Source organism: Rhinatrema bivittatum, chromosome 19 (genome assembly GCF_901001135.1).
Source record: "Rhinatrema bivittatum chromosome 19, aRhiBiv1.1, whole genome shotgun sequence".
Taxonomy (NCBI): domain Eukaryota; kingdom Metazoa; phylum Chordata; class Amphibia; order Gymnophiona; family Rhinatrematidae; genus Rhinatrema; species Rhinatrema bivittatum.
In genome coordinates this window covers 25,202,761-25,218,781 of record NC_042633.1, presented here as the reverse complement: position 1 = coordinate 25,218,781, position 16,021 = coordinate 25,202,761, and the positions used below count along the sequence as shown (strand labels likewise).

Sequence of the window (16,021 nt, the reverse complement as noted above, 5' to 3'; positions counted from 1 at the left end):
TGCAGGATGCAATCCAATTTTGTTTATTTTTTTTTCCCCACTTTTTGGCACTTCAAAGCGGATTATATTTAGGTACGGTAGGTGCGCTTAGTATCTGGTGCACCCAATGTATTGATCGTATGACACGAAAAGCAGAGACGATAGCCTATTATAAAACACAAGTTGGAAGATCATAGACTAATGCCCTGTTGTAGTCTAGACTAGTAAGTAACTGCTTCGGGGAAGAAAGAGGGGAGCGGAATGGATTGATTTAAGTGGAATGTAGATACCATCTCTGGCAAGCACGCCTGCAATTTGCTCGCTCTTCTAGTAACTGCCACCAAGAAAATGACTTTCCATGTCAGGCACTTTTAGTTTGGTTTTATCCAGGGTGTTGAAGGACTACATTCATGTCCCAAGGCACTGGAGGCCGTACGTGTATGAGCCCTTTTATGAAGCCCACAATGAGCGGATGATGGGATATGGGCCTACCTCCTTCACTGATGTGATAAGCTGTAGTGCGCTTAGGTGCACTACGATAGAAGAGGTTGTGAGGCCCTTACTGGAAAGTTAAGTGAAGATAGTTCAGTAACCGACTAGGTTCATATGCAAGTGGGTTGAGGGACTGTTCCTTGCACCACCTGGCCTAGCACTTCCATTTGAAGGCATAATTACGTCACGTGGACGGTTTCTTTGCTGATATTTAATGTCTTCCAACACCGCTAGCTAAAATGCAAGTGCACTAGAGTTGACTGTTCAAGATCCATACCGTGAGATTGAGTGAAGTTTGCAAGGGGTGAAGGAGCAATCTTTCCTCCTGCGGCAGCAGTGGTTTCCCTCCCCCCCCCCCACCTTTGCCGAGGACTCGCTGCAAGTTGTATGAGATATGCATCCTAAGGTTGTCTCACCCATGCTGGGGCTATTGGTATCATCCTAGCATGGTCTCGCATGCATTTCTTAACTGTTTCGGGTATTAGTGGGATCAGAGGGAAAGCGCAGAGCAGCCGCCAAGACCACAAAATCAGGAATGCGGCTAGAGCTTGTTATTGGCTGGGATGTAGGGAGCAAAAACGGGGTACCTGCCTGTTCCCTTCGGTTGCAAACAGATCTATCCAAGGTTGCCCCCCTCCATGGAACAGGCCCCGTTGGCTACTTCCTGCGCTAGAGCCCACTCGTGTCCACTTCTGTAGTTGCGATTCCCCGGAGGTAGACTGCCTGCACGGTCGACTATTATTCAGATTCCAGATTCTCCTTGTTGCTTGGCTGAGGGTCGAAAACCCCATCCTCCCTTGCCTGTTTATATAATACATCACTACCTGATAGTAGGAATCATTACGTCTTTCCCTCAAAGTATGTGTTGGAACACCTCAAGTGCACGACCTCTTACCTCCAGATTTGGTAGCGTGATTCTTGAGGTGACCATAGTCCCTGCGTTTTGAATTGCAGGAGATGGGCTCCCCATCCCTGAGTTGAGGCACGTATGGCGAGCATGATTTGGTGTGGTGGGGGCTGAAGCGGGGCTCCTACTTCCAACACACCTTGCTGGAGCCACCAATTGACATCCCTCTTAATGAACTCTGTAACGATAATTCTTGATGATAGGGGCTGCAGGAATTGATTCCACTGTGTTTGCAACCATCACTACAATCATTTGATATGCAGACATGTTAAGGGGACTACATCTATGGCTGCCACTAGATGTCCTAGCACTGCGGGAATGAGGCATGCCGACGTAGTGGACCGTAACTGTATGTGCTTTGTTAGGGTCTGAGGTGCCAAACTCTGTCTTCGAGGTGGAAATCTAAATACACCACATCTACCCATTCACCTTTGTCCACGTTTATTCACCCCTTCAAAAAAATGTAGCTTTGTGAGGCAAGACTTCCCCTGGGTGAATCCATGCTGGCTGTGTCCCATCAAACCATGTTTATCTAAATGTTTTGTGATTTTATTCTTTATAAAACAGTTTCCACAATTTTTCCGGCAGTGAAGTCAGGCTCACCGGTCTATAGTTTCCCAGATCACCCCTGGTTCCCTTTTTAAATATGGAGGTTACATTAGCCATCTTCCAATTTTCTGGTATATCCGATGATTTTAATGATATGTTACAAATTTTTGCTAATAGGTCTCAAATTTCATTTTTGAGTTCTTTCAGAACCCTGGGGTGTATACCATCCGGTCCAGGTGATTTACTACTCTTCAGTTTGTCAATCAGGCCTACCACATCTTCCAGGTTCACCATGATTTGGTTCAGTCCATCTGAATCATTACCCGTGAAAACCTTCTCCAGTACGGGGACCTCCCCAACATCCTCTTCAGTAAACACCCAAGCAAAGAAATCATTTAATCTTTCCACGATGGCCTTATCTTCTCTGAGTGCCCCTTTAACCCCTCGATCATCTAATGGTCCAACTGACTCCCTCACAGGCTTTTCTGCTTCGGACATACTTTAAAAAGTTTTTATTGTGAGTTTTTGCCTCTATGGCCAACTTCTTTTCAAATTCTCTCTTAGCCTGTCTTATCAATGTCTTACATTTAACTTCCGCTTTATCCTATTTACCTCTGATGGAGCCTTCTTCCAATTTTTGAATGAAAACCTTTTGGCTAAATTAGCCTTTTTCACCTCACTTTTTAACTATACCAGCAATCGTTTGGCCTTCCTTCCACCTTTCTTAATGTGTGGAATACATCTGGACTGTGCTTCTAGGATGGTTTTTTTGTTTTTTTTTAAACAATGTCCACGCCTGTTGCACTCTCTTAACTGTTGCAGCTGCACCTTTCAGGTTTTTTTTTTTTTTAAACTATTTTCCTCATTTTATCAAAGTTTCGCGCTAGAGCCGTGGATTTGCTTATTGTCTCCCTTCCTGTCATTAAGTCACATTTGATCATGTTATGAGCACTATGGCTGGCCCAGCGGCCCCACCACGGGTGGGAGGGTCACACATCCCTGCCAGAGCTTAGACAAAAATCAGACGGAGGGGCTCACAGGGTGCTGCGTGCTCAGTAAAGCTTTTACTGAGCTCAGAGAGAGTTCAGTTTGGCACTGGCAGCTGACCGTAGCCCTGCAGTCCTTACTAATTCAGCCCTGCTGCTCGCCAAGAGACAAAGCTTGCTGCAGGAAAAGCAGACAGCGTGGTACAAGAGAGAAAAACACAAGAACGGCATTACTAACACAAGTATCTGTATTACATCCCGGAGAGTAAAGATGATGCTCAACTACCAAGCAGAAACCTAGATCATGTGGGCATTTCACATCACTGGCCTGATTAGAAAGAGCTTCCAAGCTCCCCTCGTTATGTTGCCCGTATAAATCACACCCTACGAGCTCTGCAAGGAGATGCTTTGGCAAAGTTCAAGCAATAGTAAGGCACTAGCAGGACATCTGAGCAAGCGAGATCCCGCCTGGCTTCCCCAGCTTACAGGCGAGGTTCATGCCCATCATGCTACACAGGAGAGAAGAGCCCCCAGCCTGACAGGTGGAAACAGACAATTTATTACTGCCTCTCCTTCTGCTGGAGAAGGGATCAGACATACAGAATAAAGAAGTACGAAGGCGTATTAAAAGAAGTCTTGCATCTGACAGCATTTCCTCCTCCCCTCCCCCCCCCCCCCCCCCATTTACAAGGAGTTTACAGTGTAAAAGATATAATACAAAACCCTGAAGTAAGATAGCACCCAGAATCCACTGCAAGGACATCCAAGGACTCGCCCAGGCCCGCAGCATATGCCACACTGGCACTCCTAGAGCGGGCAGCCTCAGAAACGCCCTCTGCTCTTCACTTCCTATCCAGAGGAGGGAAGGATGACTCCGCCCCCCCGGGGAGGCTCCGCCCAGAGCACTAGTATTGCACCGCCAGGCACTCACAGAGTAGACGTCCTGCCCACACACACCTGGTGGTCTTCTCAAGGGCAAGGCCTGCTGGCCGGAGTGAGGGACAGCAGCGCAGGCACCGGTGCAGGTATCGAGAATTACAAACCAGAAAAAGAGCACGTGGCCAAGGGGCCACACACTGCAAGCTGTACGAGCTTGACTGGCTGCAGGATAGCGCTCCCTATGCATCGCAGGTTGGTTCTCTACCCCTCTGGAAAGGAGGAGCATGCAGACGCCAACCGCCAGGCTTTCGGGACCAAGCTCGATGATTATCTCACTTACCCCCCTGAACACCCAGAATCGCTGAGGCATTGTGGCCTGCTGGTTCCCATCTCTTCACCGCCCTGGGTCTGGTCCTCCTCATCACCTCTCCCCCGGAGGGCGGGAAGGAGTCCCAGCACTGGCTCAAGCAGGTGTGAGATCTGTAACCCTGCTGGGCACGTCCCTCCTCCCCCCATCACACCCTTTCCTATGGAAAACTCCACCGGTCTGTACTGTAGCAATGCCTCGTTGGAGGCTTTCTGTCTAATCGCGTTAGCAGTGCCTTCCAGAAACACGCCTACCCTCTCGCTGGAAACAGCACTCAGGCTGGGAGAGCGTAACATGGCTCCTGCCGAGACTGGGCCCTGCTCCTGCTGGAGTGACGGCTCCCCGCAGCCTCCGCCCATGCAGGGTTTGCCACTGTCCCCCGCCACCCAGAAACAAAAAACACTTGCAGATAAACCGAGCTGAAATGGAAGAAGAAAAAGCAGAAGAGCAGGCTCGGTGGCAGCTAAACCCCGAGCACCCCCACACCTGACGGCAGCCGTGAGCAAACGCAAGGGGCAGTCCAGGCCTGGCAGTATTTCTTTTCAGAAGTGCCCCGGGCAGAGCACAGGTGGCACTACTCAAATTTCAAACCAGTTAGTGAAAAGCTAAAAAACAAATCCTAAATTCATCGCTTTTGTGGGTAAAAAGGCACTGGGAGAACCCTCCAGCACAGGGAAGGAGTCACAGTGCATGGAGGAGGCTCTTCCTGGTGCAGAGTCCTCGGGTGAGGGAAGAAGTCGTGGCAAGGTCTTCCCGGGGGCGCAGTCCCGGAAGGATTCACCTTGCGCGATGGCGTGGCACAGCTCTGGAGATCTGGAACGGAATGGCCGCAGCCCTCCCGGGCAGGGAATGGCCCATCTTGCATGGAACAGGTTCTTCCTGGTGGCACGGCTCTTGGGCGAACGGCCTGGCCTCGGCCCTCGAGGGAATGGTCTACCTTGCATGGCAGCAGGCTTTTCCTGATGGCACGGTCCTCGGGTGAGGAGAGGGTTTCTGTCACAGGGAGGGGGAGGTGGGGGGCCCCCTTCGGAGAGCCGAGAAAGGCCACAGCCCAGTCGGAAACAGTCACTTTAAGAAAACACAGGCCATGCCAGCACAGGAGGCCCCCTCCACTAGGCCATTTTCCAGATGGTGAGAGAAGCTGTTAGGACACCTGCCACAAAGATGCCAACTGTCTGCCACGTTGGAGTGCCAAAATAGGACAGCAGACCCTCCTGGGGTGAGGAAGCGAGAAAGAAAAAAAAGCAGGGAGAAATCAGACAGGGTAGGCAAGTCAGTAAGTGAGACAATATAAAGAGGGAGGAGAATGGCAGAATGTGCACGCGTGGGCACAGGTGCTTGGCAGGGGAGCACGCTCAGCGGACATCATGCCAGGAGGCGGAGACCGCTTGGTTTCTGGTGCAAGTCTCAGCTCCTCAATGCACCCCATGGTGATATCCGAAATCAGCCCAGTGCTGGGGAGGCTGCATGTACGTCTTACACACTGAGGCCTGCAGTGCATGGGGGAAGGAGGGGCCACGCGGAGTCGATACCCAGGCAAAAGGTGCACCTCCAAACAAGAGAACGCGGGACTCACCCAGCCTCCCTGCTCCCGGATCCACTGTAGCAAATGGTCCTGCAGGTACTCCATGGTCCAGCTAATAATGGTACGGATCAGGTCCGGGATCTTGGCCAACAGCGCCTACGGTAGGGGGAGGACAGCTCCAGTTAGCAACCAGCGGGGTTCCCCCCCTCCCCACCCCACTTCCTCATCTCTCATCAGCAGGCAAGGGACTCACCTTCAGAACCAGCTTGCAGGCGAAATAGAAAAGGGCCACAACACGGCCCCAGTTAAAATTCCCGTCTGAGAACATCTCTGCAGCCACTTGGAAGAAGACCTTTTGAGGGGAATCCGTCCCCACCTGGGAGATCATTCTACGGAGAGAGAAGGAGAGAAGGTGAGTGAGAGAGAGAGACATCAACTCTAACTCCAGAGCGAGCCTGACAAAGATGCCACCCCCCCTTCCCCCCCCAAACTCGAGGAAAAAAAAAAAAGGCAGAGAAGAGAAAGAGCGCACCAGACAAAGACGCCAAAGAGAGGTCACCCCCTAACTGAAGGACGTGAGCCACAGAGAAAACAGCAACTCAACCTGCAGAGCGCGAAGTGCCCGGCCTCACCTCTGCAGCTCCATGTTCCCATCCAGCTCGTCCCCAATGCGCCGCAGACAGTCACTGAGGTGCTTGGTGGAGGGATCAAACATCTGCGTTTCGGTGCCCCCCAGCTCCTCTATGGTCACGGAACCTGCCATGCCATCACGCTGCGCCCGATCTAAGATAAACCTGGAGACACGAGAGAAACGAGGACACCGTTACTAGGGGCATCCTTTCCCTCCCCTACACCTGGACAATATGGCCTCCTGCTAACACATTCCGTTTCCCAACTGTAACGAATTGGACTGCCAAAGCTCAGCCAAGCTTCGTGTCACCCTTCCCCTCTCCTGCTGACACATTCCGTTTCCCAACTGTAACGAATTGGACTGCCAAAGCTCAGCCAAGCTTCGTGTCACCCTTCCCCTCTCCTGCTGACACAGTCCGTTTCCCAACTGTAACGAATTGGACTGCCAAAGCTCAGCCAAGCTTCGTGTCACCCTTCCCCTCTCCTGCTGACACATTCCGTTTCCCAACTGTAACGAATTGGACTGCCAAAGCTCGGCCAAGCTTCGTGTCACCCTTCCCCTCTCCTGCTGACACATTCCGTTTCCCAACTGTAACGAATTGGACTGCCAAAGCTCGGCCAAGCTTCGTGTCACCCTTCCCCTCTCCTGCTGACACATTCCGTTTCCCAACTGTAACGAATTGGGACTGCCAAAGCTCGGCCAAGCTTCGTGTCACCCTTCCCCTCTCCTGCTGACACATTCCGTTTCCCAACTGTAACGAATTGGACTGCCAAAGCTCGGCCAAGCTTCGTGTCACCCTTCCCCTCTCCTGCTGACACATTCCGTTTCCCAACTGTAACGAATTGGACTGCCAAAGCTCGGCCAAGCTTCGTGTCACCCTTCCCCTCTCCTGCTGACACATTCCGTTTCCCAACTGTAACGAATTGGACTGCCAAAGCTCAGCCAAGCTTCGTGTCACCCTTCCCCTCTCCTGCTGACACATTCCGTTTCCCAACTGTAACGAATTGGACTGCCAAAGCTCAGCCAAGCTTCGTGTCACCCTTCCCCTCTCCTGCTGACACATTCCGTTTCCCAACTGTAACGAATTGGACTGCCAAAGCTCAGCCAAGCTTCGTGTCACCCTTCCCCTCTCCTGCTGACACAGTCCGTTTCCCAACTGTAACGAATTGGACTGCCAAAGCTCAGCCAAGCTTCGTGTCACCCTTCCCCTCTCCTGCTGACACATTCCGTTTCCCAACTGTAACGAATTGGACTGCCAAAGCTCAGCCAAGCTTTGTGTCACCCTCTCCTGCCGGGTGCCCTGAGCTCTCGTGACCAGCAGCTGCAGCAACTGGCTTTCAGGCTGATCAAGAGGTGCAGTGATGCCGCTGCCAGCACCCGGTCAGGGTGCTGGCAGCGGCATCACTGCACCTCAAACTCCTGCCTGAGCCTTCCCGTTTGGAACCTTTTTTTAGCTGGCGAGGGATAGTTCCCTTCACTTTGGATTTACCGAGCCTACGCAACATGGACTGACGGAGTCCGGGAACGTATCGTGGATTGCATGGATTTTACTGGTTTATTACATTAGCACAGAAGGAGCCACGAGCAGCCCATCCACACCTCCGCCTCAGCTTTCCAGTCCCTTCCACTCCCCTCTCAGGGATCTCCAGAGATGTTCACACGCATGGGAGGATGAAAAGGGAAGCATTAAAAAGTGAAAGCAACCGGACAAGAAAGGGGCTGAGGTAAAAGGAGAGAGAAGCAGAGCAAAGAGACGCGTGCATTCAGAGCGCTCGTCTGACCGTAACGCGCGCTGTTTACTGCTTTTGTGCGAGAGAGGATTAATTGCTTTGTCCTGCCCTTTTGAGCAGTTTCTGTCCCCTCCCCCCCCATCCCCCATTCCTGCAGTGTCTGTGGCACACTCACCCACGTAAGAGCGTAGCTCCCGTCTGTAGGATCTGCTCGGAGGATTTACCTGCAAGACATCACAGGGACAGCCCGATTAGTGATAAACCCTCCCCAGCGAGACCAGCCCCATGCCAGAACTCCTTGGGGAGAAGTTCAGGAGCCCATCACCCACGGCCCTCCCCCCCTCTGCGGTTCCTGGAGAAGGCTCGTCTCCTTGCAGGTGGTGACGACTTCTTAAAGAACCAACTAAAACAGAGCTGGCAGGGGAGCCGGGGCAGTACAGGGCCTCACCTCTGGCGGGCCATTATTTATTTATTTAGCAATATTTTTTTTATACCGCGATTCATGTAGCAAAGTTCCAAATCACTTCGGTTTACATTGTAACATTAACAAGCATGTAAGAATGCGATTACATTGAACAAGGGAGAAAAACTTGGATCAAATGGAGAATAAGGTATCCCAATGACTAATCAAATAGTATGATTCTTTTATGGAGCTACGACCAACATGGTTCAACCTGGATAAAGATCAAGGTGCGAACTGGATTTAAACAAAGACATGGTAAACGGAGAAAATCTTTGGATTGATAAGCTGCAGTGTAGGAAATCATTAGAAGGAATCCCAGCAGGCGTCGGCCCTCGGTGCAGAGCCCAGGCCAGGCCTCTCGGCCACCGGATGCAGGTTTGGCCATTGCTCAGCAGTAAAGCCAAGCAGCCCAACCAAAACTAATCCAACCAGGAAGGACGACAACATTGTTAAAAGTCCTTTATAAAACTTAAAAAAAAAACGGACCGTGAAGCTTCTGTTAACTATGTTGGTATGCGGACACATTTGCCTGACAGGCAATAAAAATGTTTTAAGTTATAAAGGACTTTCCTTTTGGTGTCCTTCCTTGCTCAACAGTGACAAGTGGCTGAACGTAGGGTGCAACTGGAGGTCCCCCATGCATGAGAGTTAGTCTGGAGGGGGAACACGAAACGACCACTAGTTGTGAATGAAGGTTCCCAGCCCTGAAGGCCCAAAGGAGAAGATGAGAGGAAAAAAAAAAAAGAGATCATAACCAGTTAGCACATAAAAAACAGAAAGCAGTCTGCCCAATCTCTTTCCTGTTACAGAGCTTCTGAACTTATCCCGAGTCGTCTTGCATTCTGTGAGCCTGGGTCCCCACCATCCGCCGCCCTGGAAGGCTGTTCCACATATCCACCACCCTTTCTGGAAAATGCTAGTCACCTAACCTGTTTGGTAACCTTTCCAGGAACCTGCACATTTCAGTTAAGTTTCACAGACTATGTTTTAGTTTCATTTCATTCCATGTACGAATCGCTTTCCAGATAAAAATCGCCCACTGCGAGGTACAAAAACAACAAAAAAAAACAAACACATACAATAAAATCCAATAATAAACTCAAAATAAATAAAGCACCATTCCGCTGCAGATTCAAAAGTCTTCTACCTGCCTGCATCAGGACAAGGTACTCTTGTGCTTTGGCTCTGACACTTGCCAGGGGCACCCGTGGGCTAGCTGGAAAAGCAAAGGAAAAATTTGTTTTTTACCTGCTAATTTTCGTTCCTGCTCATACCCCAGACCAGTGGGTTTTGCATCCCTGCCAGCAGATGGAGACAGAGAACAAAACTCTGAGGCACTGCTGCATAACCTCGTGTGCCACCTGCAGTCCCTCAGGATTGACCTGTACCCAAGCCAACTATAGTGTAACAACTCCTCAATAATACAACAAAAGAATGTTTTCATAAACTTCACATATTAAAAAAGCTGAAACCTCTCCTCCATTTTCAGGACTTTCGAACGGTTCTCCAAGCAATTTTATTCTCAAAAATTGATTACTGCAACTCTCTGCTAATCGGCCCTCCAGCTATCACCACCAAACCACTACAAATGTTACAGAACTCCGCTGCCAGGATCTTAACCAATTTCTAGCAGAGGAGAACACATCACACCAATCCTTAAAAACCTACATTGGCTCCCCATGAAATCCAGAATCTTGTTCAAAGTTCTAACCATAACCCACAAGCCCATTCACTCCCAGACCTCGCTAGAACTAAACTGCTCCCTTCGTCACCACTCATCATCCAGACCGATCAGAACCAGTTATTTAGGCACCCTCTATGCACCTCCAGCCAAGTCACTGCTCAAGAAACGCGCATTCTCGACCGCCGGTCCCCACACAGTGGAACGGCCCTCCCCACGGACCTTCGACTAGAAACCTTGTAGGCAAACGTTTAAGAAAAAGCTTAAGACTTGGCTTTTCACAAAAGCCGTCACTTAAAGGTTTCAATAACCCCATCACCTCAGCTTTGTTCTGACCGCTCTTTTCTCTTTCTTAACCTTATCCCATGCTAGTCTACTCCCGGACCATGGTCCCGGGTTAGAAAACTCTCTGGGGCTATCGCCCTTTTGTTTGTCTGTTTTCAGGTATATACTTATGTTCTCACTTTTTCATATAATTTGTGCTTAACACGTTAGATGTAATACTAAATTTGGGTTTTATAATTTTATAATTCTTACTACTTACGCCTTGTTATATGTATCACATGCTTACTACATTTGATGTAATACTAAGTTTTGTTTATCTATAATTCTTATTACATTCACCTTGTTATATGTACCCCACATGTTCGATGTCATTTCTAACTTTAGTTCTCTGTAAACCGACGCGATATGTACTATTACATGAACATCGGTATATAAAAGCCTTTAAATAAATAAATAACCCTCTAAATGAGGGCAAACACCAAACCCAGAAGTTGGAGCCCCCCCCCCCCCCCAAACAGAAAAAACACAAGTCAACCCAAGGGGCTAACCACAACCTTGGAAATGTCTTTAGGTTCTGTACGTATACATTCTGACAGTTCTTCCCAGTAAGCATGCCAGAACCCGGACTTCCCATCACGGTCTTGAGAACATTAAGGGGTGGGTCTCTGGACTGATCCGTAGTACTTTAGGAATGAAAATTAGCAGGTAAGAACCAAATTGTCCTTTGCCTGTACGTACCCAGATCAGTCCAGACAAGTGGGATGTCCCCAAGCATCCCTACCCTGGGCGGGCCCGTGAAAGACCCTCTCTCAACACACTTTCGCCAAACATCGGCTCTCCTGGAGCCTGAACATCTAAACGGTAGTGGCAAGAAAAAGTGTGAAGACAGGATCACATCACTGCTCTACAAATCTCCTGCGGTGACACTGACACCCGGCCCATGATGCTGCCTGCGCTCTAGTAGGGTGCACACGCAACCCCTCTGGAATTCTCCCCTTACAAAAGGTCGGCCAAAACAATGGCTTCCTTCAGCCAATGCACTATTGTGCTCTCGGAATCCTCACATCCATTTCGGGCACCTCCAAACAATACAAACGAACAAATGAGCCGACCGCCGAAAACTGTTTGTGACCTTTGCCTCCGGCAACTCAGCCGATCCATTGGGGAAGGCAGGAGCTCCACATTCTGATTCAAGTGAAACGAAGATACCACCTTAAATAGGAACGAAGGTACCGTACGCAAACCTTCAAAAACGGTTCTCTACAGGACAAAGCCTGCAGCTCCTTGATCCTTCTGAACGAAAAAATTGCCACCAAAAATACCACCTTTGGCGTGAGGTCCTTTAACGATACCTTCCTCAACGGCTCAAAACGGAGGCCCACAAAGCACCCGCAAGACCAAGTTTAAACTCCATGCCGGACCCAATCTATGCACCACAGATGCTCGACCCCCTTCAAAAACCTCACAACATCCGGACGTGAGGCCAACAACCTTTTCCTGGGAGTATACCTCAGACACCCCCAAGGCTGCCACCTGAATCCACAAGGAATTGTAAACTAAGCCCTTGAAAATCACAGGCTCAGAGTATCCTTTATAGCACAAGCGCTTGCTCTCAAAAATCAAGCTGCGAGACAAACGTGATCTACCCAATCCGAGAAAATAGGACCTTGCCTTAACAGCCCCTGCAAATGAGCCAATCTCATGGACCCGTCAACTGCGCGCTGAACCAGATCTGCGAACCACGGATGACGCAGCCTCTCCAGCACCACTGACCTGGACGCCTCTCGACGTGCCTAAACACTCGACCTATTAACGGTCACGGAGGGAACACATACAGCTGGATCCTTGTCGGCCATGGAAGAACCCGAGCGTCTGTGCCCTCAGCTGCAACCTATCATCTACAGCTGAAGAAACTTGCTGCCTTGGCATTGCTCCTTGACACCATCAGATCCAGACGGGGTCTGCCCCAATGAGACTGGATAAGGCCAAAGGCCTCCTTCAACAGCTCCCATTCTCCTGGGTCCAACTGTTGCCTGCTGAGATAGTCTGCTTGCACATCGTCCATCCCTGGCAAATGTCGCTCCGCCCAGGCAAAATGGTCCTGAGCTCCTTGGAACTTTGCAGCATTTGGAGGCTTCCAATATTTAGGAATAAAACATTTATACCTGCTATGGAACTCATGTTAGAAACATCCATGTCAGCAATTACCAAGGTGCTAGAAGGGAGAATACGTAGATTGTCCCCCACTAGATCTGTCGCGGTGGGAGAGGCTAGAGGCCATCAAAATGGTACTAACTGCTCAGATTGATTACATTTTAGGTAGGTCACTCACACTTTTCCCCAAACCTTTTTCTGTGGAAAGGAAACCACAGTGTCTAGCGCTGCAAAAGCTGAAGAAAAACCTGGGTGGAGTGGGATGCCCAGATGTTCTAAATCATTATGTTATGGAGCTCAATGGCTAAGGAATAGTGAGGATTTGAAGGCTAAATGGAATTTTGGAATGGTTTAACCCATGCTTGCTTATGAATAAGATAATCGGGTCCCTTCTGCATAGTCTTCATTTTTTTTTTTTTTTTTATACTCTGCTTTTTGCACTTTTTTTTCCAGCACTTCAGAGCGGATTACATTCAGGTACTGTAGGTATTTCCCGATCCTGAGAGGGCTTACAATCTAACGGGCCGATACGGTAAAAATGGCGGGAGAGCGCACAGGCCACTCTCCTGTGCACGCGATTCAGTAACTTTATTTAAATTAGGGCTCGCGGTAAAAAGAGGCGCCAGGGACACTAGCGCGTCCCTAGCGCCTCTTTTTGGACAGGAGCGGTGGCCGTCAGCGAGTTTGACAGCCGACGCTCAATTTTGCCGGCGTCGGTTTTCAAACCCGCTGACAGCCAAGGGCTCGGAAACTGGACACTGGCTAAATTGAGCGTCCGGTTTTCAACCTGCAGGCCCATTTTACATTTTTTTTTTTTTTAAACTTTTGGGACCTCCGACTTAATATCGCCATGATATTAAGTCAGAGGGTGCACAGAAAAGCAGTTTTTACTGCTTTTCTGTGCACTTCCCCAGCGCCAGCAGAAATTAACGCTGACCTTTGGGGAGGCGCTAATTTCTGAAAGTAAAATGTGCGGCCCATTAATTGGAAAGGATTTTGGTTATAGGCCGTTATTTGGCTTCTTTGTAAGAAGAGTGTTGGCAGGTAGTCGCTCGCTCTCTCTCTCTTAGGCTGGAGCCAGCACTGACAATGATTTTATGGTGTATTTTTAGAAAGAAACTGAAAGCAGGACAAAGTGTGCATTAGCTGACCTCTCCCTGCAGATAAGAGCATGTGCAGGCTCCAAGTGAGCGCTCTCTCTTCTCAAGGACATGCGCCACCCAAGTGCATTCTCTTAGATGTGTTTTATGGATTTATTTCCCAGGCCTGGGGAAAAGTCACCAGGAACTGCACAGGAGAAGTGATGAACAGGCACTGTCGCTGCAAGTGCTGGTTATGGCAAAACAGACTAGCACTAAATGTTGATAAAATGGAGATTATGATTCTACGCAGAGCTCCCCCCCCCCCTTGAATCTCCCAGGACTTTTGAGCATGAAGGTTGTAAAATTCCAATGATACGCAAAGTGCAAAATCGGTGATTCATTTTGGACTCTAGCCTGTCTATGCAGGTGCAGATTAAGAACATTTTGTAAACGCTGGATGCTCTGCCGATTGAAATCGTTATGAACTCGTATGGTTTTTGCCCAGATTTACAAGCAGCAGTGTTAGCAAGCTTGGGTTGCTGTAGCCCCCCCAGCAAACAATTCACGCATTACAAGTTGTACAGAACCGTGTAGCTCACATTCTTTCCGGTGCCGGTATTGAGGTGCATATGACGCCCCCTCCTCCCGCCACATTCTACAGGCACTGCATTGGCTGCTGGTTTATTGGAGGCTCAGATCCCATAAACTCTTGAGGCGAGACATTAGTACATGGGTTGGCGCCATCGCGCGCCTTGCGATCAGCCGACATGGCTATTTGCCAGAAACCTGTGACAGAGCTTTCTCTATCACTGCCACTTTATTGTGGAATTCATTACTATGCCAGTTCCGCCATTTTTAAAAACCAGCTAAAAACACACATCTATTTAAACTTGCTTTTGAAGAAGCTGCCGTGTGAGTTGCCACCTACCAACGTGAGGGGGTCTGCATAATGGCAGCTCGCGGGTTTTGAGGCCAGGCGTGAGTTTCGGATCATCGTGTGATTTTATGAACGGTGATTTGTTGCCCACCTCGATTCCTGAGAGATTGCGGGACAAAAATAATTTGAAATAAAGAAATAAGGTCTTCACTCTCAGGGAGGGCAGAGCAGGCCGGTAGAGGGCACCCCGCTCAGCTGAGGCCGAGTAATAATGGTGGGGCAGGGGAATCCCAATTTCCTTTCACAGGAGCAGCTCACCGGTGACAGGGCGGACCTTGGAGAGGACAAAGCGCTCTGGTGTCCGTCCTGATCCAGGCTCATCCTGGGAGGTGCTGGCATTGCTCGAGCCACCCGGCTGGGGGGGGGGGGACCGATCCAGGCTTGCATCTTCCTGTTTGTATTTATATTCCACCTTTCAGACACTTCACAGCTCAATTTTAGTTTATTGCTCCTGGGAATGTCTCATTATGGGGAAGAAGAATCAGTGAGAGAGGAGATCGCGGCTTTAGGCTGAGTTTCTCCAGGTTTTTGTTCATTGTTATAAGCTCCCGGGAAGACAAAATAGAAATTAAAGAGAAAGGTCCCGGGAGTAGCTTCCAGCTCCATCTTCGCCTCCCCCCACCCCCCCGGGCCGGACCTCCTGTCACGGCTCTCCCGAAATCCCCGCCACTCACCGGCTCTACCATTAGTACTGCGGCTTCCCCTGCGGTCCCCCCCGCCACTCCGATCCCCCGTCAGGCCCGGCGCCGCCACTTCTTCCCCTCCTCCGCTGTCATCGCCTGCTGCTCCCGCTTCCGCCATCGCTGCTTCCCGACCGCTGCTTGCCCAGCAACCAAACACCGGCAACTTCCCGTCCAAGAGAACAACCAATCCCCCACCGCCCCAGCCAGTCTCGCAGCCCAGCGCAGGCTCCTAACCAATCACCGCGGCCGCCCCTGCGCGCGCGCGGCTCCCAACTGGCCAATCACTGTCACCTAGCTGCCTCCGCCAACGCGCGCCGGGAGAAATCACAAGGAATCATCAACTGATACCCCCCCCCCCCCTCTTTCAAATGCTCGTGTGCGCCCAATCAGGAAACAAAAATCGCTTACTTGTGCCAGGTGTTCTCCGTGGGCAGCGCGCCAAGAAGCTACACATGAGTGACGTCATCAGTACGCTCTTCCCCCCCCCCACCTCTGAGCATGCGCGGCGCGCCACCGCCGGACTTCATTGGCGAGGAGTGGCTTGGTTGCACCCGGAACAGGGAGGCTGCTTGCCCAAAGCCACATGGTTGGGACCATCCTAGCGCAAGAGACCGGAGAGTGAGTTCCCGTGGAAAGGCTGCATTTCCGATCCCCAGCAGCGCCCTTCGTCAGAGCTGATGCCTCTTAGAGC

The 16,021-nt window shown here is 50.2% G+C and overlaps 1 protein-coding gene across 3 annotated transcripts; it reads right to left on the bottom strand.

Moving 5' to 3' along the window:
* Positions 1-4,483: 4,483 nt before the first annotated feature.
* LOC115080229 (apoptosis regulator BAX-like) lies at positions 4,484-15,811 on the bottom strand. Of its 3 annotated transcripts, none has more exons than XM_029584365.1 (6): positions 15,739-15,811; positions 8,221-8,269; positions 6,317-6,478; positions 5,938-6,073; positions 5,736-5,840; positions 4,484-5,373 (listed from the first exon to the last, which is right to left on the bottom strand). In XM_029584365.1, exons 1-6 carry the CDS (start codon positions 15,794-15,796, stop codon positions 5,272-5,274), a joined length of 612 nt encoding a protein of 203 aa, XP_029440225.1. In that variant the 5' UTR covers positions 15,797-15,811; the 3' UTR covers positions 4,484-5,271. The 3 variants fall into 3 exon arrangements, with proteins under 3 accessions (XP_029440225.1, XP_029440226.1, XP_029440224.1); XM_029584366.1 differs by lacking the exon at positions 15,739-15,811 and adding an exon at positions 15,622-15,648; XM_029584364.1 differs by lacking the exon at positions 15,739-15,811 and adding an exon at positions 15,322-15,575.
* Positions 15,812-16,021: the final 210 nt, after the last annotated feature.